General features: G+C 48.5%; 1 protein-coding gene across 8 annotated transcripts in view; it reads left to right on the top strand.

Annotated features, from left to right (window-relative positions):
• Nucleotides 1-25,295, top strand: part of MICAL2 (microtubule associated monooxygenase, calponin and LIM domain containing 2) — a 278,508-nt gene that overhangs the window by 205,787 nt on the left and 47,426 nt on the right. For all 8 annotated transcript variants that reach the window (XM_063946422.1, XM_063946420.1, XM_063946416.1 and 5 more), the window contains 5 exons: nucleotides 3,497-3,668; nucleotides 4,318-4,454; nucleotides 6,868-6,942; nucleotides 15,834-15,916; nucleotides 17,091-18,195. In XM_063946422.1, the coding sequence (XP_063802492.1) occupies nucleotides 3,497-3,668; nucleotides 4,318-4,454; nucleotides 6,868-6,942; nucleotides 15,834-15,916; nucleotides 17,091-18,195 (1,572 nt within the window). The remainder of the gene's footprint in view (nucleotides 1-3,496; nucleotides 3,669-4,317; nucleotides 4,455-6,867; nucleotides 6,943-15,833; nucleotides 15,917-17,090; nucleotides 18,196-25,295) is intronic.

Genomic DNA, 25,295 nt, shown 5'->3' with positions numbered 1-25,295 from the left:
GCTTTATTTTTACACTGCAAATTAGATTGCAGATTGAACACACCCCACCCAAATCTAACTCTCTCTGCACATGTTAAATCTGCCTCCCCTGCAGTGCACATGGTTTTGCCCAATTGCTAAAAAAAATCCTGCTGCGATCAACTTGGAATTACCCCCATTATGTGTAACTGGCACTATAGTGAGGGCATACAAATATTCCAAAATACGGAATAATCCGTAATCCAAAATGCTTCTGATCACAAGCATTTTGGATAAGGGACACTCGACCTGTACACAAGACTTAGACCTTGATAATTCGGCCCAGTTGGGATTTTGAGTTTGACATGCCTTAAGTAACACAGTAAAGGTACTCATACATTACAGTTTAGTCTGTAAGTCTATCCATTTGTCTGCCCGTGGTTACCTGCTCTCACATTGTACAGCGCCATATTCCCCCTGTCGGTGACTTTTTCCACTATAAATGTATCCCCGGAATCCTGCTTCCCACGCCCTGATTAGTCTCCCTACCAAATTTGGTGACACTCTGGTTGTTAGATCAAGCTACAGACTGCTCTCTATAGGGGAACTTTAATTATGGCTGCCCTATATATAAATACAAGAATATAGCAACGGCATTTGGTTCTAATAAGTCACTCACAAACTACAGTATAAGTAGCTTTTCCGTTTTATGACGTTTCTGTCTTCACTTTTATCACTTTTTTGTGTATATGTAGGTGTGTGTATATTATATACACACAGTATATATATATATATATATATATATATATATACATACCTCCCAACTGTCCCGATTCCAGCTGGACAATCCTGCTATTTGGACACTGTCCAGCTGTCCCGCCCGCGGACCATAGTGTCCAAATACCGGGACTGTCCTGGGTGGCAGGTTGGGAGAGCCTCTGATCACTGCTGTTCTGCTATGCAAAGCAGCCGGTGATCACTGAATAGGTGCCATGCGCATGTGTATTTGTCCGTCTGTTGCGCTCCCAGTGACCCCACGTCGCCTGTCGTATTCCCGTCGCCCCTCCTTTTGGTGTTTGCTGGCGGAGGAGCATTCGCTATACCTAGATACGGTCACGTCATGTCATTAGATGCTTCCAGCTCAGGGCGTAGTGAGTGAGTATAGAGGTTACTCTAAGGGATGTCTTGTAAATGGGACTTTCAAGTAATATTTGTTATATTGTGGCGATGGTTCCCTTTAATCCTAAAGCACAAATCACATTTCTGATACAAGCAGGAAAGACTGATAATAATAGATAGTGATGGTACAAAAAATCTTTATATTGTAACTGATGCAAATTTGTTGTTACTGTCTTTCTGTATAGAATTAGTTGTCATTAAAAAAAACTCACAACAATAACACATCCACTTACTGAGAGTTTCTGAGACCCTGAAGCTACCTAAATGTAACCAGTCCCGAACCATTGTTCTGCGCACATAGGCCCTCATTCCGAGTTGATCGCTAGCTGCTTTCGTTCGCAGCACAGCGATTAGATAAAAAAGCGGCACTTCTGCGCATGCGTATGGGGCGCAGTGCGCACGCGCAACGTACTTTCACAAAAAACTATGCAGTTTCACACAAGGTCTAGCGACGCATTTCAGTCGCACTGCTGGCCGCAGAGTGATTGACAGGAAGTGGGTGTTTCTGGGTGGTAACTGACCGTTTTCGGCGAGTGTGTAAAAACGCAGGCGTGTCGGATAAAAATGCAGGAGTGGTTGGGGAAACGTAGGCGTGGCTGGCCGAACGCAGGGCGTGTTTGTGACGTCAAAACAGGAACTAAACAGTCTGAAGTGATCGCTAGCTAGGAGTAAGTCTCGAGCTACTCTGAAACTGCACAATCTTTTTAGTAGCAATCCTTTCAGTCGCACTTCTGCTAAGCTAAGATACACTCCCAGAGGGCGGCGGCCTAGCGTTTGCACTGCTAGCAGCTAGCGAGCGATCAACTCGGAATGAGGGCCATATAACGCTGGCTCCTGAGTGATGACATTGAATGAATGTCCCATAGACATTGGTATAGTGACACCTAGTGGTCATTATTAACTATTACAATCAATGCACCGAAGGAAAAAAACAAACATTCGGACAAATCATATCTCTGTCATGTTACTACCTGCTCTAAGGGTCTTACTCTACGTTGGACGCATTTGTGGCTATCCTTGCGTCTGTTGCCGCAGCCGTGCCTGTGACTTTATGTTAATGCCACCACAACACCCTTCCCTGGTGTACATCCATGCATCTGAAAGTCTGAGGCGCTCCCTATAGATACTGCATTACCCTGAGGCAGGTGCAGTTTCTCTCTGTGTGAGTATGGCCTCATGTAAGCAGCTGTGCGTCTCTGTACATAGCCGCTCTCAGCGACACACCTCCGAAACTACCATACGACGCTACATCTTCATGCATCTTTTTAGCCATCCTCGTTACCTCACAATCACCGTCCACGAACGCCCCGGATATTTCTGCTGTTGTGAGTCTAAATTAGATCTGCTTCTGCGTACGGGCAAAATAAAGGAAGCATGCGCAGTGCAACTCGGATACATGCACAGACGAAAAACACCGTTCCACTGCATCTGACATAGACTCAGAAGAGTAACTTCTTTTTAAGGCCTCTTTCACCTGGAACTTTCAGAGAAAACGAACGCCAAATGTTTAGATACCTGTTGTACGCGTCATTTTATCATTCATTAATGCATCTCAAAGCTGCTCCGCAGCAGAGAAGACCGTGCATGCAACGAACGTCCCTATAGAACGTCTCTGTATTATACTGAGCGTAAGCACTTCTGAACGCTGCAAACAGTATTAAAATGAAGTTGAAGTAGCGATGGCCATTGATCTTTCTCCACTTAAGCTAGCTTTACCCATTGGATGGCAGGGGAGGGATGGGTGTCATTATCGCAAGCTTATTTCCTATGGCTGCTGATGTTGCTGCTGCTGCGGACACCAGGAGAAACACTGCGTCATAGCAGAGATACAGTGCGTAATCTTCAGCTGGCCACCGCACTTAGGGGTCTATTCATGAAGCAGTGAAAAGTGTGGGGAAGTGAGCCAGTGGAGAAGTTGCCCATGGCAACCAATCAGCATTGAAGTAACATTTATAATTTGCATACTATACAATTGTACGGAGCAGCTGATTGGTTGCCATGGGCAACTTCTCCACAGGTTCACTTCTCCAATCTTTTCACTGCTTCATGAATAGAAACCTTACTCACTAGCAGACCAAGCAATGGTTAACAGGTGGTGGCTACATCACGAGGCAAGATGGCACCAATGCCGCTACAGTTCCTATGGCAATCCCTACAGATAAGAGAACACGGGTCAGGTGTGTGTACAGGTACATGTGCTTACATGCAGGTAACAGGCTTTGTGAACATGTGTTAGATGCTTAGGATGTGGGCCCGGGTGTACAAGACAGACAGACACCCATTAGCATTGTGCAGAATTAATTATTAGCCGGTTAAACAATTTTGTTCTCTTTTTACCTTTTTTTGGGTGGATCTGCAGATGAACCTACTTCACCTAAGAAATCCAGGAGTGATTCCGCCTTCGGTGTTTTCAAAAGGAGAAATTCGTCTGTGTCTACGGAGTGGAAATCAGTCAGGATTGGCCCTGAGGAAGAGACAGCGGAAAACAACCTGACGGCCGTCCGCGTCATGGTGCTGAGCGACGAGAGCAGGTGACGCCCTGTTACGGGAAACGTATTTCAGATGTAAAATGGACCAGTCGCCTTCACGCGGCGGGGGCTGAAGTGATATTGGTGTACCTACTGCCGGCTTCACAGTACAGTACCGCAGACCTGCGCTCCTAACAGAATTTCAGAGATTGAGGGGTTTATTTAATTAAATAATTACTTAAATATTTGATTGAATTAAGTTTTCAAAACATTCAGCTAGTCAGAGACGAGAGAGACAGGATGGAGAGGGAATTGGTAGGGATGAGGAAGGGAGGGTGAGAGGTGGGGGCAAGGTAGGTGGAAGGTGAGAACGGACCAGCCAATAGGCTCCTGACATTTTTCATACCCATAATGATTGGCTGGTGTGTTATCACCTTCTGCTTATCACTGCTTTATCACTTCTCCAGGCTTAATACATCTGCCCCAGTTATGAGAAGGGGGAATGACGAGAAAGATAATGGGAGTAGCTATATCCACGCACCCTTTAGTGGGTTTTGGAGGGAGCGTAATAGACATCACATGCAAGCATCCATCTTGAGTATATATATTAGACTGTCACTAGTTCTGGGTTCTGCTCACAAAGTGTTCTGTATGTCCCCCCTGTGTTTCCATGTTCACGTGTTCTCTATTAACTTCACATTTCATGTTTCAGCTCAGACACAGAGTATGTTCCAGAGGAGAATCATGCAAGGATAAGTCACCGGAGACTGTCATCGCGGAAAAAGGAGAGACAGTCCGTACACAGCGATGAGCGCGGTGACCCGGGAAGCCCATCTATAGCTGCAGATGGTAAGGAGCCTGTACGAGGGATGTTGAGTTGGATAATGGACCTGACTTGGGGCCTAATTCAGACCTGATCACTCATCTGTGAATTTGCAGAGGTTTGCGATCGGATAGTCGCCGCCCAGACAGAGTGAAAATCCGCCCTCTGCGTAGGCCGTGCGAAAAGCTTTGCAAACGCCGGCCAGCTACAAATCCGTTCACAACTCACTCACCATCTAATGATTTTTCCAGTCCGTGCAGTCTGTGTGTAGCCCAGGACTAACTCCTACAGTGCGAAAGAATCAGGCTGATAGGGGCCGGAACTGGCGTCACACACCCGCCCTGAAAACGTTTGCGCACGCCTGTTGTTTTCCTGACACTCCCAGAAAACGCCCAGTTACCACCCACAAATGTCCGCTTCCTGTCAATCAGCCTGCGTTGGCCTAGCGATCAAAAAAGACGCTGATTTCGTTCGCAGTTTGGCCTCGCACATGCTCAGTCGATTGATAATCGGCCGCCTTGCGATTTCGCACGACAGCACTCAGGTCTGAATTATGCCCTTGGGAAGGATAAATGCAGGACTTGCTAAGGTGTAAGATAAGACCTGGTGATATACATGCATCCAATGCAGCTTCTAAACTCTAATAGTACAATAAAAGCCTAATAGACACATCAGCTATAAGACTGTGCCCCTACCTCTCTCATGGGATCCGGTCTGAAGATCGACAGTGCCCAGGTCGACAATGTTTAGGTCGACCACTATAGGTCGACAGTCACTAGGCCGACATGGATGGAAGGTCGACAGGGTTTCTAGGTCGACACGTGCTAGGTCGACTGGTCTAAAGGTCGACATGAGTTTTTCACATTTTTTTTCTTTTTTTGAATTTTTTCATACTTAACGATCCACGTGGACTACGATTGGAACGGTAAAGTGTGCCGAGCGAAGCGGTAGCGGAGCGAAGGCACCATGCCCGAAGCATGGCGAGCGAAGCGAGCCATGCGAGGGGACGCGGTGCACTAATTTGGGATCCCGGTCACTCTACGAAGAAAACGACACCAAAAAAAAAATCCTCATGTCGACCTTTAGACCTGTCGACCTAGCACATGTCGACCTAGAAACCCTGTCAACCTTCCATCCATGTCGACCTAGTGACTGTCGACCTATAGTGGTCGACCTAAACATTGTCGACCTAGACACTGTCGATTTGATGAACCACACCCCTCTCTCATACCCTCCAACATTTTACACATAAAAATCGATACAAAGGAGAAAAGGGGGCGTGGCCATGGGTAAATGGGGGCGTGGCCATGCCCCTTTTCCTATACTTTCAATGGAAGTTTGGAGAGCCAAAAATCGGTACAGACTATAAAAAAAAGGTACTGTACATATTAAAAAGGTACAGTTGGAGGGTATGCTCTCTGTGTCATATATACAGTAAGCTGTAGTTGAGAAAAAGGGTTTCTGTGACACTGTGATCATGTGCTCATTCAGAGCCAATGTCCTAAAAGCTGGCAGATTGATGATGTCACAGGAAGTGTCACTGAGCATGCTCCTGCCAGCACTTACAGCAATACCAGCAATTGTTTATGCTAAAAATGTCATTTTTGAAAGAAGCTGTCACTTTACAACTATACAAAATAAGAATACACTTATTTATAAGACATTGAAAGTATCTTTGTGACTGTGACGTAAAGACCAGTTTGCACTATTTATTTATTAATGTATTCGATTTGCTGCCGCCAGATCCCCTAAGATTTTTATTTTTTATGCACTATGCACTATTTAGTTATGAAAAAATTGCAGCATGGGTGGATGGTGGCAGGTTCCCTGACAGCATCCCAGCTCCCAATATCAGAAGCCTGGACACCAGCTGACAAAATATGCAGTGTGCCACAAACGGGTTAGCCCTTGATGCCGTCCATTTGAGAAATGCAGAAGGATTGAAGGGAGGGCGAGAAGGTACGAAAAATAGTCCGGTGTCCGGGCCTAGGATCTGCGAGTCGTGATAGGGAATACCCTGAGCATTACCCTAAATGTGTAGAACTCACACTGCACCGGTCACTTCTTCAGTTTATTGTCATTTATATACCTGTGCTTCTAAGTTCTGATTAGAGATTTTAAAACACTTGAGAGTCACACGAAAATGTGTGCCTCATGCCTCAGTTACGTAATGCTCCCCAGGACATTAATTGGGAGCACTCTCATGTATGTATGTCCAATTCAATTTCTCTGTCACTGTGAGGTAAAATTACTAAGCAACAATACTATTCAAGGTAAAACGCGCTGTGTATTGCTTTGAACAAGTATTGCCATTTAAAATGTCCTGCTTAAACACTCTGCAACTTACTCCTTGGTCTCTGACTGGTATGAAGAGCCTCTGTGAGATGACCCAGCCAGTTGTTGCTGTTTATATGATGCTCGTTTTCTCGTCCATTTCAGCACTTGTTCGCACCAGCAACTTTCCGTCCGTGACGTCAAACCGACCCCAGAGATGGAGGAGGAAAATACAGACAAGTAAGGAGATGCTACCTATGCCGGATTTACTAACGCGTTTCACTGACATCCTACATCAATACTAATAACAGTAATACTATACCTAGGAGACCACTCAATTTCCCATATACTGTATGCAAAACTCATTGCATCTAACTTGCCACCTTTATCATAGCACAACACAAGACTTTGGGGTCATTCCGAGTTGATCGTAGCTGTGCAAAATTTAGCACAGCTACGATCATCTTCCCTGACATGCGGGGGACGCCCAGCACAGGGCTAGTCCGCCCCGCATGTCAGTCCGGCATCCCCCCCCCCCCCCCCGCAGGCATCCCCCCCCCCGCACAAATACAAAAGCATCGCACAGCGTGGCCGGGAGTATCTCCCGGCCAGCGCAGCTGCTGCGACTGGCCGGGAGTTTATTGTCGCTGCCACTAACCCGCCCCCCCAACTGTCCAGCCACGCCTCCGTTGGCCGGACCGTGCCCCCTAAACGGCGGCTTAACGCCGCCATCCAGCCCCCTACCGCACAGCGACCGCCTCTGTCTCAGAGGCGATCGCTAGGCAACGATGACTGCCATGCGCCGGCGCATGCGCAGTCCCGAACGCTGCGCTGCGACAAACTGCAGCGAACGATCAGGTTGGAATGACCCCTTTTGTCAGTCTATGTACATGGGATGACAGAAAGATGTTGCTTTGTGTAATCAGGACATAGAGTGTGACACACGTAGCTGTGATTATGTTCACGGCATACTTACAAAAGTATGTTAATGACTCAGACGCTGCCTTGTGCACAGACACGCCCACTGCCGGCGCCTCCTATCCTACGCTCATGTACATAATCGGGAACATCAGGCGTACATTGGTCAGACCATGGGACCTCTGAGCACCCTTTGCTGTCTCAGACAGAGTTTCTCTCTTAAGACACCGGGGCCTCTCCAGCTGTAAACGAATTCCTATCGGCTGACTAAGCGATGCCCAGAAAATGGTACTGACAAGCCTGTGTTTTCCTAGCCCTCCCACGTCCCCCCCCCCTTCCCCGCCCACACACACACACACACACGCGCTGACTACCTGTCACTCACTTTCAAATACACCCTCTCTGCACCTGCAATCACTAATCAATCGCTGCGCACGCAGTGCACCTTTGGCGCCTGCACAGTGACGAAAAGTCGCCCCATTGCGTCCGACATCTACATTGCATTGCATAACATTTCAGGATCTGATAAGCAAAGTTGGTATAGATTCCAGTGGCTCCTAGCTTAACCTCACACCCCCAGCCTATTGCCTGGCCAGCTTGTCCAGCATCAGGAGCGTAATCCCTGTGTACTGACAGCATGTTTCAGGCTAGCTAACAGGTGCCACTAATCAGCTAGCTGCAGTTTCATCTCTGACCTCAAAGAAAATCTGAACTGGATTCATGTTCAACTGCTGTTACACATCTAAACAGGTGAACTCCTGCTGTCCCTGCCACACTATACAAATGCAGGTAAATGCATCATAAAGGACCCATCCACTTCACTATAGCAGCAGGTAAGATGACAACGTGGCACCCTAAATACAGTACTGTAAATGGTGCTCCAGCCAATCATCTCCTAACTGTCATTTTTCAAACACATGACAGTTGAGAGCTGAACACATGACAGTTGGGTGCTGAAAACCTGACAGTTGGGAGCTGAACACCTAACAGTTGAGAGCTGAACACATGACAGTTGGGTGCTGAAAACATGATAGTTGGGAGCTGAACACATGACAGTTGGGTGCTGAAAACCTGACAGTTGGGTGCTGAAAACCTGACAGTTGGGAGCTGAACACCTGAAAGTTGGGAGCTGAACACCTGACAGTTGGGAGCTGAGCACATGACAGTTGGGAGCTGAGCACATGACAGTTGGGAGCTGAACACGTGACAGTTGGAAGCTGAACATGTGACAGTTGAGAGCTGAAGACATGACAGTTGAGAGCTGAAGACATGACAGTTGGGAGCTGAGCACGTGACAGTTGGGAGCTGAGCATGTGACAGTTGGGAGCTGAGCATGTGACAGTTGGGAGCTGAACATGTGACAGTTGGGAGCTGAACATGTGACAGTTGGGAGCTGAACATGTGACAGTTGAGAGCTGAAGACGTTGGGAGCTGAGCACATTAGTTGGGAGCTGAACACGTGACAGTTGGGAGCTGAACACGTGACAGTTGGGAGCTGAACACGTGACAGTTGGGAGCTGAACACGTGACAGTTGGGAGCTGAGCACGTGACAGTTGGGAGCTGAGCACGTGACAGTTGGTAGCTGAGCACGTGACAGTTGGTAGCTGAGCACGTGACAGTTGGGAGCTGAGCACGTGACAGTTGGGAGCTGAACATGTGACAGTTGGGAGCTGAACATGTGACAGTTGGGAGCTGAACATGTGACAGTTGAGAGCTGAAGACGTTGGGAGCTGAGAACATTAGTTGGGAGCTGAACACGTGACAGTTGGGAGCTGAACATATGACAGTTAGGAGCTGAGCACAGGGAGCTGGGCACATGACAGTTGGGAGCTAAACACATGACAGTTGGGAGCTGAACACATCAGTTGGGAGCTGAACACATGACAGTTGGGAGCTGAGCACGTGACAGTTGTGAGCTGAACACGTGACAGTTGTGAGCTGAACACGTGACAGTTGTGAGCTGAACATGTGACAGTTGGGAGCTGAACACCTGACAGTTGGGAGCTGAACACCTGACAGCTGGGAGCTGAACACGTGACAGCTGGGAGCTGAACACGTGACAGTTGGGAGCTGAACACGTGACAGTTGGGAGCTGAACACGTGACAGTTGGGAGCTGAATATGTGACAGTTGAGAGCTGAAGACGTGACAGTTGGGAGCTGAACACGTGACAGTTGGGAGCTGAGCACGTGACAGTTTGGGAGCTGAACATGTGACAGTTGAGAGCTGAAGACGTTGGGAGCTGAGCACATTAGTTGGGAGCTGAACACGTGACAGTTGGGAGCTGAACACGTGACAGTTGGGAGCTGAGCACGTGACAGTTGGGAGCTGAGCACGTGACAGTTGGGAGCTGAGCACGTGACAGTTGGGAGCTGAGCACGTGACAGTTGGTAGCTGAGCACGTGACAGTTGGGAGCTGAGCACGTGACAGTTGGGAGCTGAGCACGTGACAGTTGGGAGCTGAACACGTGACAGTTGGGAGCTGAACACGTGACAGTTGGGAGCTGAACATGTGACAGTTGGGAGCTGAACATGTGACAGTTGAGAGCTAAAGACGTTGGGAGCTGAGAACATTAGTTGGGAGCTGAACACGTGACAGTTGGGAGCTGAACACATGACAGTTAGGAGCTGAGCACATGACAGTTGGGAGCTGGGCACATGACAGTTGGGAGCTGAACACATGACAGTTGGGAGCTGAACACATCAGTTGGGAGCTGAACACGTGACAGTTGGGAGCTGAGCACGTGACAGTTGTGAGCTGAACACGTGACAGTTGTGAGCTGAGCACGTGACAGTTGGGAGCTGAACACGTGACAGTTGGGAGCTGAACACGTGACAGTTGGGAGCTGAACACGTGACAGTTGAGAGCTGAAGACGTGACAGTTGGGAGCTGAACACGTGACAGTTGGGAGCTGAGCACGTGACAGTTTGGGAGCTGAACATGTGACAGTTGGGAGCTGAACATGTGACAGTTGACAGCTGAAGACGTTGGGAGCTGAGCACATTAGTTGGGAGCTGAACACGTGACAGTTGGGAGCTGAACACATGACAGCTAGGAGCTGAGCACATGACAGTTGGGAGCTGAGCACATGACAGTTGGGAGCTGAGCACATGACAGTTGGGAGCTGAGCACATGACAGTTGGGAGCTGAGCACATGACAGTTGGGAGCTGAGCACATGACAGTTGGGAGCTGAGCACATGACAGTTGGGAGCTGAGCACATGACAGTTGGGAGCTGAACACATGACAGTTGGGAGCTGAACACCTGACAGTTGGGAGCTGAACACCTGACAGTTGGGAGCTGAACACGTGACAGTTGGGAGCTGAACACGTGACAGTTGAGAGCTGAAGACGTGACAGTTGGGAGCTGAACACGTGACAGTTGGGAGCTGAACACGTGACAGTTGGGAGCTGAGCACGTGACAGTTTGGGAGCTGAACATGTGACAGTTGGGAGCTGAACATGTGACAGTTGACAGCTGAAGACGTTGGGAGCTGAGCACATTAGTTGGGAGCTGAACACGTGACAGTTGGGAGCTGAACACATGACAGCTAGGAGCTGAGCACATGACAGTTGGGAGCTGAGCACATGACAGTTGGGAGCTGAGCACATGACAGTTGGGAGCTGAGCACATGACAGTTGGGAGCTGAGCACATGACAGTTGGGAGCTGAGCACAAGACAGTTGGGAGCTGAGCACATGACAGTTGGGAGCTGAACACATGACAGTTGGGAGCTGAACACATGACAGTTGGGAGCTGAACACATGACAGTTGGGAGCTGAGCACGTCAGTTGGGAGAGGAACACATGACAGTTGGCAGCTGAACACATGACGGTTGGGAGCTGAACACCTGACAGTTGGAAGCTGAACACCTGACAGTTGGGAGCTGAACACCTGACGGTTGGGAGCTGAACATCTGACGGTTGGGAGCTGAACACCTGTCAGTTGGGAGCTGAACACATCAGTTGGGGTCTGAACACATGACAGTTGGGAGCTGAGCACATGACAGTTGGGAGCTGAGCACATGACAGTTGGGAGCTGAGCACATGACAGTTGGGAGCTGAGCACATGACAGTTGGGAGCTGAGCACATGACAGTTGGGAGCTGAGCACGTCAGTTGGGAGAGGAACACATGACAGTTGGGAGCTGAACACATGACAGTTGGGAGCTGATCACATCAGTTGGGAGCTGAACACATGACAGTTGGGAGCTGAGCACATGACAGTTGGGAGCTGAACACATGACAGTTGGGAGCTGAACACATGACGGTTGGGAGCTGAACACCTGACAGTTGGAAGCTGAACACCTGACGGTTGGGAGCTGAACACCTGACGGTTGGGAGCTGAACACCTGACGGTTGGGAGCTGAACACCTGACGGTTGGGAGCTGAACACCTGACGGTTGGGAGCTGAACACATCAGTTGGGGTCTGAACACATGACAGTTGGGAGCTGAGCACATGACAGTTGGGAGCTGAGCACATGACAGTTGGGAGCTGAGCACATGACAGTTGGGAGCTGAGCACATGACAGTTGGGAGCTGAGCACGTCAGTTGGGAGAGGAACACATGACAGTTGGGTCCTGAACACATGACAGTTGGGAGCTGATCACATCAGTTGGGAGCTGAACACATGACAGTTGGGAGCTGAGCACATGACAGTTGGGAGCTGAACACATGACAGTTGGGAGCTGAACACATGACGGTTGGGAGCTGAACACCTGACAGTTGGAAGCTGAACACCTGACGGTTGGGAGCTGAACACCTGACGGTTGGGAGCTGAACACCTGACGGTTGGGAGCTGAACACCTGACGGTTGGGAGCTGAACACCTGACGGTTGGGAGCTGAACACCTGACGGTTGGGAGCTGAACACCTGTCGGTTGGGAGCTGAACACATCAGTTGGGGTCTGAACACATGACAGTTGGGAGCTGAGCACATGACAGTTGGGAGCTGAGCACATGACAGTTGGGAGCTGAACACATGACAGTTGGGAGCTGAGCACGTCAGTTGGGAGAGGAACACATGACAGTTAGGAGCTGAACACATGACAGTTAGGAGCTGAACATATGACAGTTAGGAGCTGAACATATGACAGTTGAGAGCTGAACATATGACAGTTGAGAGCTGAACACATGACAGTTGGGAGCTGAGCACATGACAGTTGGGAGCTGAGCACATGACAGTTGGGAGCTGAACACATGACCGTTGGGAGCTGAACACATGACAGTTGGGACATGACAGTTGGGAGCTGGGCACATGACAGTTGGGGTCTGAACACATGACAGTTGGCAACTGAACACATGACAGTTGGGAGCTGAGCACATGACAGTTGGGGTCTGAACACATGACAGTTGGGAACTGAACACATGACAGTTAGTAGCTGATCACGTCAGTTAGGAGCTGAGCACATGACAGTTGGGAGCTGAGCACATGACAGTTGGGAGCTGAGCACATGACAGTTGGGAGCTGAGCACATGACAGGCGCTGAACACGTCAGTTGGGAGCTGAGCACATGACAGTTAGGAGCTGAACACATGACAGTTGGGAGCTGAGCACATGACAGTTGGGAGCTGAGCACATGACAGTTGGGAGCTGAGCACATGACAGTTGGGAGGTGAAGACATGACAGTTGGGAGCTGAACTCGTGACAGTTGGGAGCTGAGCACATGACAGTTGGGAGCTGAGCACATGACAGTTGGGAGCTGAGCACATGACAGTTGGGAGCTGAGCACATGACAGTTGGGAGGTGAAGACATGACAGTTGGGAGCTGAACACGTGACAGTTGGGAGCTGAGCACTAGAGATGAGCGGGTTCGGTTTAACTCGGTTTTACTCGGATTAACTCGGTTCTCAAAACGGCATCTTATTGGCTCACGGATGTCACGTGTTTTGGATAGCCAATAGAAAAAATCCGGATAAAACCGAACTGGCGTTAATTCTGGCGTTAAATCCGAACCCGCTCATCTCTACTGAGCACGTGACAGTTGGGAGCTGAGCACATGACAGTTGGGAGCTGAACACGTGACAGTTGGAAGCTGAACACGTGACAGTTGGGAGCTGAACACGTGACAGTTGGGAGCTGAAGACATGACAGTTGGGAGCTGATTGGATGGAGCACCATTTATCATATGCAATGAGATTTATCATTCATGAGTTTTATCACTCGTTGATAAATGAGCCCCTAAATCAGCATATCTTACAGATCCGTGTAAATCAGAATCGGATATCACAAATGATCAGGCCATGAGTGGACTTATATTTTACATGGTTTTCAGATTACTTCCGGACACTTACAGTTTGCTCTAACCTAATTTTTTCACTTTAAAAATAAATAAATAATTTATCTTATATTTGAAAACCGCGACTGACTACCGCTGGTTTTACAATGTGTCATATTTCTACTGCACTTTTCATGCATTTGTTAATGTGCAAAAAGCTAATAAAGTGAATAAGTGTAAATGGGCCCTCAGGTTTCCCTAAACACGCCTGGGCATTGCATAAATCTTTTATTGTAAAGGGCCCCATTATACTACAGCGACATGTCAGACCCTCTTGTCGCATAAGATTTCCCTTGAACCGCCCGGCAGCCTCCTGTGCGGCAGGATCGCATAGGATACATCGTGTGCGGCCCTTTTGCATACGATGCATCTTATGCGATCCCAGCCATGCCTGCAGGATCCGTCATATCACAAGTGCAGCACTAACGACCTAGGGGCTCCGATCCGATGCTCACGGGACCAAGCATCGGATCGGATGTAAAACACATCTGATTTGCCGCCGTTCATCCGATTTATTGGCCCGAAAGGTTGAAATCGGGCATTATCGTTGTAGTGTATGAGGCCCTTAAATTACAGTGCGCAGAGTATCAAGGCACCATATAGATTCTGCTAGCAGTCCCTGCTGGTCTTGCTGTGTGTGCGCAGTACCAATCACAGCCTCTGGAGGGAGCTCTGCCTCTTCCAGATCATGAAATAACCAGAATTTCCAGAGCAGAAAGTCCCCGTGAGCTATTGCTGCTAAAAGAATTTGAAAAATGCTGCTTGGAATAATTTTCCCTCACCCAGAAAAAAAGGTCACGTCTGAAGGAGTGACTGAGAGTTCCTGTGCAGCATCTCCCAGTAATGCCTCCAAATCAGTACAGTAATCCCGGAAGATGCTCCGTGAACCGCCAGGCAGACAGGAGGCAGTCCCTGTGATAGCGAGATGGCTTCAGATCAGACACTAATAAGTGGTGTTGTTGATTTCACAGGAGGCTCTTGTAGGAGAATTTCTTAGTAGAATGTAAGCTCTCACGAGCAGGGCCCTCTCCCCTCATGTGCTTTTCCTTCTCTTACTTAGACTGTCTTCTACTCCATACTCACTGCAACGGCACCTAGCCCCGGTTTCTGCCTCCCTGATGCTTATTTCAGAGTCATGTCCCCTGATTCAGAAATGTTTATATACCATGTACTTGTCTTACATTGGGGGTCATTCCGAGTTGTTCGCTAGCTGTTTCGTTCGCAGCGCAGCGATTAGGTAAAAAAGCGGCACTTCTGCGCATGCGTATGGGACGCAATGCGCACACGCGACGTACTTTCACAACAGCCGATGCAGTTTCACACAAGGTCAAGCAACGCTTTTCAATCGCACTGCTGGCCGCAGAGTGATTGACAGGAAGTGGGTGTTTCTGGGAGGTAACTGACCGTTTTCCGGGAGTGTGTGGAAAAACGCAGGCGTGTCAGATACAAACCCGGGCGTGCCTGGGGAAACGCAGGCGTGGCTGGCCGAACGCAGGGCGTGTTCGTGACGTCAAAACAGGAACTAAATAGTCTGAAGTGATCGCAAGCTAGGAGTAGGTCTGGAGCAGCTCAGAAACTGCACTGCAATTATTTTGTTTGTAGTCGCTCTGCTATCCTTTCGTTCACACTTCTGCTAAGCTAAGATACACTCTCAGAGGGCGGCGGCTTAGCGTTTGCACGGCTGCTAAAAGCAGCTAGCGAGCGAACAACTCGGAATGAGGGCCATTGTCCTGTACTGAAAGTTGCAGCTTTTCTTGTTTGGCTCTTTGTTCATGTACTTTGTTAGGCGCTGTGGAACCCTTGTGGCGCCATATATATTTAAAGGATAATAATATATATATGTTAGGAGGTATGATAGGACCATATGTTGACATTTGCCTGTAAAGTTTCCGCAGTGACAGAATCATTTACTGTATTTGTGTTTTCCATTTTCAGCTCTGCCTCTTATCATTGGTAAGAGACCATCTAACATTTCAAGAGAGGGTTTGCCCAACACCCTGAGCTCTGCAGATAATGAGGTAATTTATCATCATTTAGACACAGAGGGCCCAAATCACGGCCAAGTTCCAGGGCATTCTTAGCAAACTGCGGCTGCGACTCGGGCTGCTTACACATCAGTATTTATGAGAGTTGCGTCCTATGCATGCACAGTCCACGCCAAATCCAGCTGTAACCCCTACACATTTGCATTGGGTAGGTGTAACTGTAGTGGCTGTGATGATGAGGGGCTGGGGGAAGTGAAGTCGCATAGATGCGTAGACGCAGAATACGGGCCTGTAGTCTCATTAGTATTTGTGCATGTCACCCAATAAGAGGAGTGTATCCTGTATACATGTGTCCTTCTCATATTTACATCACAGTTACCGAAAGGCCACCAATCTTCCTAAAGGAGCGCGGCAGAATTTACTGTACAGTGCACGTTTCCTGAAGCAATCGCATGTTTCCTGACGCAATCGCTCAACATAAGACCAGGGGCCTAATTCAGACCTGATCGCTCGCTAGCGTTTTTTGCAGCGCTGCGATCAGGTCAGAACTGCGCATGCGTATGCACCGCAATGCGCAGACGCGTCGCACGGGTACAAAGCGGATCGTTGCTGTGTGATGGGTTTTACGAAGAATCCATTTGTACAGCAGATCGCAAGGAGATTGACAGAAGAAGGCGTTTGTGGGTGGCAGCCGACCGTTTTCTGGGAGTGGTTGGAAAAACGCAGGAGTGTCCAAGCGTTTGCAAGGCAGGTGTTTGATGTCAATTTCGGCCCCGAACAGGCTGAAGTCATCGCAGCGGCTGAGTAAGTTCTGGGCAACTTAGAAACTGCACAAAGTATTTTTGTAGCGCTCAGCTGCACATGCGATCGCACACTTGCAAAGCAAAAATACATTCCCCTATGGGCGGTGACTATCTGCTCGCAGCAGTGCAAAAAACCCCTAGCGAGCGATCAGGTCTGAATTAGGCCCCAGGTCCGGAAGAGGGAACATTGGCGCACATCTATGTATATGTCAGGATTTGGTGCAAATAGGAACGTATTGCAGGGACACATTTGTGAACATCCGGCAATTACCTTATTATGTCTCTGTAATGGCGGAATAGGCAAAGGGAATGGTGACGTCTAATCCCAGTCCTATTGCTGTGCTCTTAGGCGATCCTGTTAGCTCTTGTGTGCTTATTAATACATAAACGTTTATGTCATACAGGTGTTCCACAAAAATACTTCTGAACATTTCACAGACTCGCACTTTCCAAATGTGAGTGAGAAGGATCAGGAGGAGGAATATCAAACGATACCATCATATGTTCCTCATCACAAGGCTCTTCTGGCCAATGGCACTTACCCAAAACTTGGTGCATATGGGTCATCGAATGCTCCAAAGCCAAGTTCATACCTCCATTACACCTACCACAAGTCTGAACTTGGTGGAGACAGAGATGTGGACCTCGCTCCTGATGCTCAGTTGGAGTATCTCAGTGACAGCAGCGATGTGTTTGAGAAGGAAGATAGAACAGATGAACGGAATAAGCTGCCTCAACTGGACAGACCTCAAAACTCAACACTTAAGAAGCTTGTTCTTTCTCATGAGGAAAAATCCAAACTTCTCGACTGGAGCGCTACCAATCCACGACCAGCTAACAAGGACATCCGTGAGCAAGCCACTTCTCGTGTCAGTAATGATCCAGGAGGGGAGCCAGAGAGCAGAGGTAAATCCTCCACCTTCACCATCTTGTCCAACGCAATTAAGCGATCGTTTAATCGCTCCGTGAGTTCTGCTCCAGACAGCCCGAGACACATTTCACCTGCTAAAACCAAACCAATGGCACAGACTAGCTACTTTCATTTTCCTGGTTCATTCTTCAGAAGAAGCCGTAGTAACTCGGAAAGTCAGCCCTGCTCCAATGACACTGAAATGAAGTCCTTTCCCAACCCCTTCTCCTCATCCCGCAGCAATTTCAAGGCCTCTGTTGATGGGGTTCCCAGAAATGTTGGACCTCCACCCTCCCAGAACATGAAACAGGACTCTTCTAAAGTAGAAGACATGCCAAAAATGTTAGAAAGGTTCACCATCAGGGAGAATCATCAAGGCAGTACGAATTCCGATCTTCCTTTCAGGAATAGAAGAAATTCTATCTTTTCCTCTCTGCGACTAATAAGCAAAGCCCCTGAGATCCCACCAAATGCACCATCAAGTGACACGTGGTACGCTCCTTGGAACTTTGGGAGGAAAGCCAATGAGAAAGAATTGGGAGAGAGACCTCAAACAAGTTCCTCGGGTGCTCCAAGTCTACCACCTGTGGCCCAACCAGGTAAGACAACAGGTACAAAGCACATGATCATTTTAGGTGTGTATAGAACCCCATCCCAGTGCTGCCATGGGTCCAGATATCTCCAGCCATGCCTCTGTGTCTGCCCCATTAATAGCCGATACCACTGTCAGATAACTAATTGTACAAAGTAATCTCCTGCCGCGTTCTCTGAATTGTGGTGGTCAAAGGACATCCCAATACACAGATCAAACCAGACATTTAATATGGGTCCTCCTTCCGCTGCGTTGTTACATCGCCTCCTCCATGTAATTATCAACATGGCTGTGATATGGCAGCACGGATGGTGTAATGGTTAGCATTACAGCCTCACAGCACTGAGGTCATGGGTTTGATTCCCACCACGGCCCTAACTGTGTGGAGTTTGTATATTCTCCCTGTACTTGCGTGGGTTTCCTCAGGGTATTCCGGTTTCCTCCCACAATTCCAAAATAAACTGGCAGGTTAATTGGCTCCTGATAAAATTAACCCTAGCGTGAATGTGTGTGTGTGTACATGTGATAGGGAATATAGAGTGTAAGCTCCACTGGGGCAGAGACTGATGTGAATGGTCAAGTATTCTCCCTAAAGCGTTGCGGAATATGTGTGCGCTATATAAATAACTGGTAATAAATAATAATAAACGTTGGTGGGTGGCATTGTACTTCTGGCTTACTACAACTGGCACTTACTGGCGAAACGCGCTGTATAAACATTGTTATTATTTATCTGTGAGCTGCGTGCTATAGATACACGTTATAAAGAGAAGAGAAAGGAAACGGGTGAAGGGTCAGGCGCCACGAAAAAGCAAAGTGATCAGGTACTGAATGTAGCTTGTTTAGGAGTAATGGGCTATTTAGCCGTCCATAAAAGATGGAAAGAAACCCTAAATCCGCCATTCCCATTTGCATAATAATATTCATAAGTATTTATACCTTTATTACACTTTTAGGAAAGTGTCAGAAATCAAGATGTTTATAAGAATATTGTGACTATTATTTATTACTATAATTTGTGCAGCTGCAAAATCCAGCTGAGGCCTCGTTCCCCGGCAGAACTATTTGATTCTTCTTCTCCTCGGACGTCATTGAGATCAAAAGGCAATAAAACTGGAAAGCTGCAATTATTAAGAGAGCAGTCACTGTTGGCCAGGCTCTGGCGACTACATTTGGGCTTGTTTTTCCCAGCATCGAAGACCGTTCCAAAAGGCGAAAGTATACACCCGGCAGTAGGCACGTAGGGGCAGCGCCGACACGATGCAGTAAGCAGGGTAAGCAGTGCATGAAGGTATCGCGCCATCCCTTGTTCTGCAGAGAGGCCTGAAGACCGTTCCGTCTCCCCAACCAGCTCCCTCCTGTCACATTTCAAAATATAAAACATTGTAAAGAGACATGTCGAGATGACATAGTTGTAGGAGGGTGCAAATGTAGAGTTTGCAGAGGGGCGCCGAACACCCTAGCACCGGCCCTGCATAGGAGTACAGATGGAGCCATGTTTATCTTGGCTTCTATGCTGCACCTAGGCACACCATGGTTTATTAGCATAAACCCTTCATCTATTGTTCTCAGCTGCAATACAATACAGAGAGAACAATACATCAGGGGATTAAGTAATTACAGCAGGGGATTAAGTCCGACTGCCCTGGCTCAATTAATCCTATTAAAGGCCCATGTTTGTAAAGCTTTAGAACTTATGCTGAATTGTTGTCACTGTCTGCACAGGGTTCCTATAAAGGCAACGATGGACCTTGGCAGGCTGATGAATCGCATTAGCTGTTGTGGTGCCCCGTCCGTGCCCCTGTCTCCCATTAGTCTCCCATTGCGCTGATGACACGGCGACGGCTACATTCTCACAGATCATTATCTGTCGCGTTGGTCAGTGTCAGGAAAAGGGTCTCGGGTAGATGTGCTAAACAATTATTAGCTGTTTTTGTCAGCAACCAAGGAATACATTCCTATTGCTACACTAAGTGCTTGTAAAACAATACGCAGCGGCCTTACCCTCTGGACCTTTCCGTTCTGTCTCTATCACTTACTGGAGTGAGCCAAGGGGCAGCGCGATTGCACAGCATTGTTTCCCTGGTAAAAGAGATAAAGTGCTTTGTAAGTGCTCCTATGGTAACTGCATATGTTCAATACATTTGTTCCTAGCGGCGGTGACAGGCTGGTGTGTACATATTTGTCATGCAAGTTTGACTCTTTACAGATTTCTCGGGCAACCTATGGCGCTCCAAAAGTTTGTGGAACTACAAGTCCCACCAGGTCCTGACAGCAGTGGCATTACATGCTGATATCTCCCACCTGAGCTGCGGTTGGTGTACTAGAGTGGGCGCCATATATACACCCATAACACCCACCATATAAACAGCCATAACAGTAAAACCACTGACGGGAAGTGAATAACGGTGATTATCTCGTTACAATAGTCACCGGGTGGGATATGTTAGGCAGTAAGGGAACACTTTGGGCCTAATTCAGACCTGATCGCAGCAGCAAAATAGTTCTCTAATGGGCAAAACCATGTGCACTGCAGGTGGGGCTGATGTAACATGTGCAGAGAGAGTTAGATTTGTGTGGGGTGTGTTCAAACTGAAATCTAAACTGCAGTGTAAAAATAAAGCAGCCAGTATTTACCCGTCACAGAAACAAAATAACCCACCCAAATCTAACTCTCTCTGCACATGTTACATCTGCCTCCCCTGCAGTGCACATGGGGGGTCATTCTGACCCGTTCACTTGCTGCGTTTTAACGCAGCAGAGCTAACGGGTCCCTACTGCGCATGCGCCGGCGCATGCCAGACGGCCGAAGGCCATAGCAAGGATGCGATCGCCTCTGCCTGATTGACAGGAAGAGGCGATCGCTGGGCTGGAGGCGGCGGAACGGCGGCGTTTGCCCGCCGTTTCGTGGGTATGGTCCGGCCAACGCAGGAGTGGCCGGACCAAACGGGGGGCGGGCCGCAGCGGCTGCATGACGTCACACGCAGCCGCTGCGGGCCGGGGAGTGACGAGTAGCTCCCGGCCAGCACGCTAAAGCTGCGCTGGTCGGGAGCTACTCTTGAAGTGCAAAGGCATCGCCGCTGTGCGATGCCTTTGCACTTCTGCGAGGGGGTGCCGGACTGACATGCGGGGCGGACTAGCCATGTGCTGGGCGTCTCCCCGCATGTCAGGGAAGAAGATTGTAGCTGTGCTAAATTTAGCACAGCTACGATCAACTCGGAATGACCCCCCCATGATTTTGCCCATTAGAAAACAATTTTGCTGCTGCAATCAGGTCTGAATTAGGCCCTTAGTTCTTCATGTTGATGTGTTGGAAGCACGATAAGGATCTGAGCAACTCTGACAAGGGCCAAATTTTGATGGTTAGAAGACTGGGTCAGAGGATCTCCAAAATGACAGGTCTTATGGGGTGTCCCCGGTATGCAGTGGTTAGTACCTACCACAAGTGGTACAAGGAAGGACCGGCGACAGGGTCATGGGCACCCAAGGCTCATTGTTGGCCATGGGGAGTGAAGGTTAGCCCACCTGGTCTGATCCCACAGAAGTGCTACTGTAGCACAATCTACAAGGCGACAGAACACGCAGTGCATTGCAGACTGCTGTGTATGGGGCTGCGTAGCCGCAGACCGGTCAGAGTGCCTATTCTGACCCCTGTTCACCACCGTAACTGCCTACAGCTGGCACGTTAGCATCAGCACTGGACCACGAGGTGATGGAAGAAGGTGGCCTGATCTGATAAATAACGCTTTCTTTTACATCAGTGGCCGTAGTGTGCCGTTATTTGGCGGTATGACATACGGGACTTCAATTTGCACCGTGATTGAAGCGTGTAAAGGCTTTTCAATTAAATAGTCTTTTCCCCACAATTAAAATTGTGGATTACCGTGCAGAAAACTGATTCTGCATAAACTGCGGATTCAGGGGGTTTCCCGACGTGTGAGCCCCCGATTGTGCCTTTATCTCATGGTCTTTTCAGGAGCTTCAGTTGCCGCAAGGTAGTACACCCATTGGTACTCCACTAATTGGATCAGGCCGGTGCGTTAATTATCCTGCGACTAACTGAACATGCCTGTATGTGTATGTTTGTTTCATGTGAAGCCTATGCGTGTGTTTTTTGTTTTCCTGTGAAGGCCAATGTGTTGTTGTTCTTTTGCTGAAATTGCTCCCTGATGCACTACAGACATTACTCAGGAATGGTTTGAGGAACATGACAAAGAGTTCAAGGTGGTGACATGGCCTCCAAATTCCCTCATCTCCGTCCGATCAAGCCTCTGTGGGATGTGCCCAAGCCATGGGGGCCCCACATTGCAATTTACAGGACTTACAGAATCTCCTGCTAACGTCTTGGTGGTGCCAGATACCACAGGATACCGTTAAAGGTCTTGTGGAGTCCATGCCTTGATGGGACATAGCTGTTTTGGTGGCACACGGGGGATCTGCACAATATTAGGCAGGTGGTTCTAATGTTATGGCTGATGGATGTATATTCTTTGGGATTTATAGTCCCACAAGTTGCTACAGTATATGGGATGCACTTTTAGAGTTACTACGCATCTTGTGGGGTGTTAATAGTGACAGACTACTGATTACTACAGGAAGATACAATGGTTGCTAGGAAACGTGAGTTGCTCGTGACCCTGGGTTATGCTCCGTTTGACATCAGCAGGCTATGGATTCTGTACTGTACAGGATAGGGTACAACAAGTACCCCTGAGCGCACCGATTTCCAAGTGTATGCACCCCTGGGCACTCTTGCAGCTTAGAAAAGGGTTACCCAATGAGCGATCCAAGTGGGAGTAGCGGGTAACCTGTGTTTTGCTCTATGATGACAGCCAAGAGACAGTCTGTGGTCATCGTCATTAGACAGGTAGAGCGCGTGCCTTATAATAGTATCTGACACTGCAAATTACAGAGAGCCTGCATCTACCAGAGTACATAGGAGGAGGGGTAGAATTTAGCGACCTAGAGGTGATACCAAACTCCAGACCTGGCAATTGTATTCGCAAACCTCATATGGTAGCCGTGTTAGAGAGAGCAGTGCACTCCAGCACTGTCTCCTGCCTATTCATACATGCTGGTCACTAGGACCCAGAATCTACAGGGAGGTGCGACCTCCGCTCCAACCTGATGTGCTACTGCAGCCATCTGTACTGTGATGCAATGCAGAGTACTTAGCAAACAGTACACAGCTCCTGAGGTTAAATGCCGAATCCCTGCATTTACCACTCTTTGATACCACTGCTGCATTGCATCTGCTTACTCCTGTTAATCCCTTAATCCCTGCATCAGTGGCAAATGCAGGATTTCTAGAGGGGGGGGTTTCCAAATGCAGTCCTCAATCTCCCACTTTGTGGAACATTGGAGCAAGTGTGGGAATCTGGGGGAGCTAGTACCGATCCTGGACACTGGATACTGTATGGAATACAGTATTAATATTGAACACTATAGATGGTTTATAGTATAGGCTGTATCACACATATTTAAATAAATACACAAACATAATAGAACCAGTACTGCACTTTCTAAGCACACATTCTCCCACCTCATGGTAAGGCTCCTGTCTCTTCTTCCTGGTAGCTACTCTCTGGTCCAGTGCACTGATTGAGGACACTGATTGTACACACACACACACAGCAAACTTGGTAGAAGAGGCTGCTACACTGGGCATGTGCAGCAGCTCCGTTCTGTCCCTTACACTGCATGATGTTGCGGCAGCTCCAGTTATCGTATTATATACTATTGCTTTTGTGGTCATAATTTGAGCTCTTGGCCAAGAAGGGGGGGGGGGGGGGGGGGGGGGGGGTCCGGGCAACCAGAAAACCCCCCCTGTGTTTGTCTATGTGCATTACCACTGTCTTCCTGCATATTCTGTTACTGCTGTTTTCCATCAGTGCCAATTTACACAGCCAAAATGTGCCAGAGTTGCTTAAGGCGATTGTTTGGGATGGTCGGGCATCTTGGATTCCAAATTGCATTCCTGGAAATAATGACGTAATCCTGGAATATCATTAGGAACATGGTCTACGGAATCCAAATTAACGAGTTCCCAGAAAGACAGAGTAGCGAGACTGCGATTTAGACAGCCATAAAAAATCATTGCCTTATTTTCTGATACCTCCCGACTGTCATGGTATCTGCGCCAGTCCCGCCTATCAGACCCCAAAAGAGACAAAGCTTACATGCAAATGAATTGTGCTCCTGTTTACTGTTTTGGATAATAGTTTTTCTCTAGCATCCATAAGGGATATTGGGGACAGATTAGTACGATGGGGTATAGACGGGTCCAAAGGAGCCAGTGCACTTTAACTTTCTTCCACTGGGTGTGCTGACTCCTCCCCTCTATGCCTCCTCCTACAGGTCAGTTTAGAAAAAAGTGCCCTCAGGAGAGGATGCACACTCTGCAAGCTCCAGGGTTTTTCTTCAATTTCTTTTAAAGTTTTATTTCTTTTGGTATGTTGTTTGGGCAACAGCATACCTGCACCGTGGGAGTTAGGGGGAGGATGGTCACCGGCCTCTTGAGGTGCAGAGCCGCTTCCCCGCTGCAGCACCACCATTCTGAATGGCTGTTTGTTCAGCGGGGTATGGCGCCTTGGCTGTTGCAGCCGCAGCATGCTGCACACCCCTAACGCTGCCTGAAGGTGATCATCGGTGGTGAGTACTCACTGAGGACCCCACTAGGGAGGTCCCACCTGGGGGGGTCCCGCTGTAGCCCCTGCGTGACACTGGCTAAAATACATTGTACCAAGCATTTATGTGAGGCTACAGACATAGGGAGACCTGGCCAGTATAAATATAACTCCAGCACCATGGCGGGGGGCGGAGCTACACGAGAGCGGGCTCAGCAGCGTTTTGGCGCCTTCCTCTGCATAGCAGCAGCAGCATCCTCAACAGCTCCTCCATAACAGTCCCTGGATCACTGGTACCGGGTGTATAGTGGGAGAGCCGCTATAGTGTGCACAAGTAACATCCCTCTGAGGGATTTTTCATAATACAGTCTCACTGTTGTTTACATATATAAAACGCTGACATCCTCACTGGGGCTGTGCAGCGCTGGGTGTGCTGGTGTCCTCTCTCCTGTGTCTCCTCTCACATGCAATAGGCAGGCTT

Source organism: Pseudophryne corroboree, chromosome 11 (genome assembly GCF_028390025.1).
Source record: "Pseudophryne corroboree isolate aPseCor3 chromosome 11, aPseCor3.hap2, whole genome shotgun sequence".
Classification (NCBI taxonomy): Eukaryota; Metazoa; Chordata; class Amphibia; order Anura; family Myobatrachidae; genus Pseudophryne; species Pseudophryne corroboree.
This window is presented reverse-complemented; position numbering and strand designations above follow the sequence as displayed.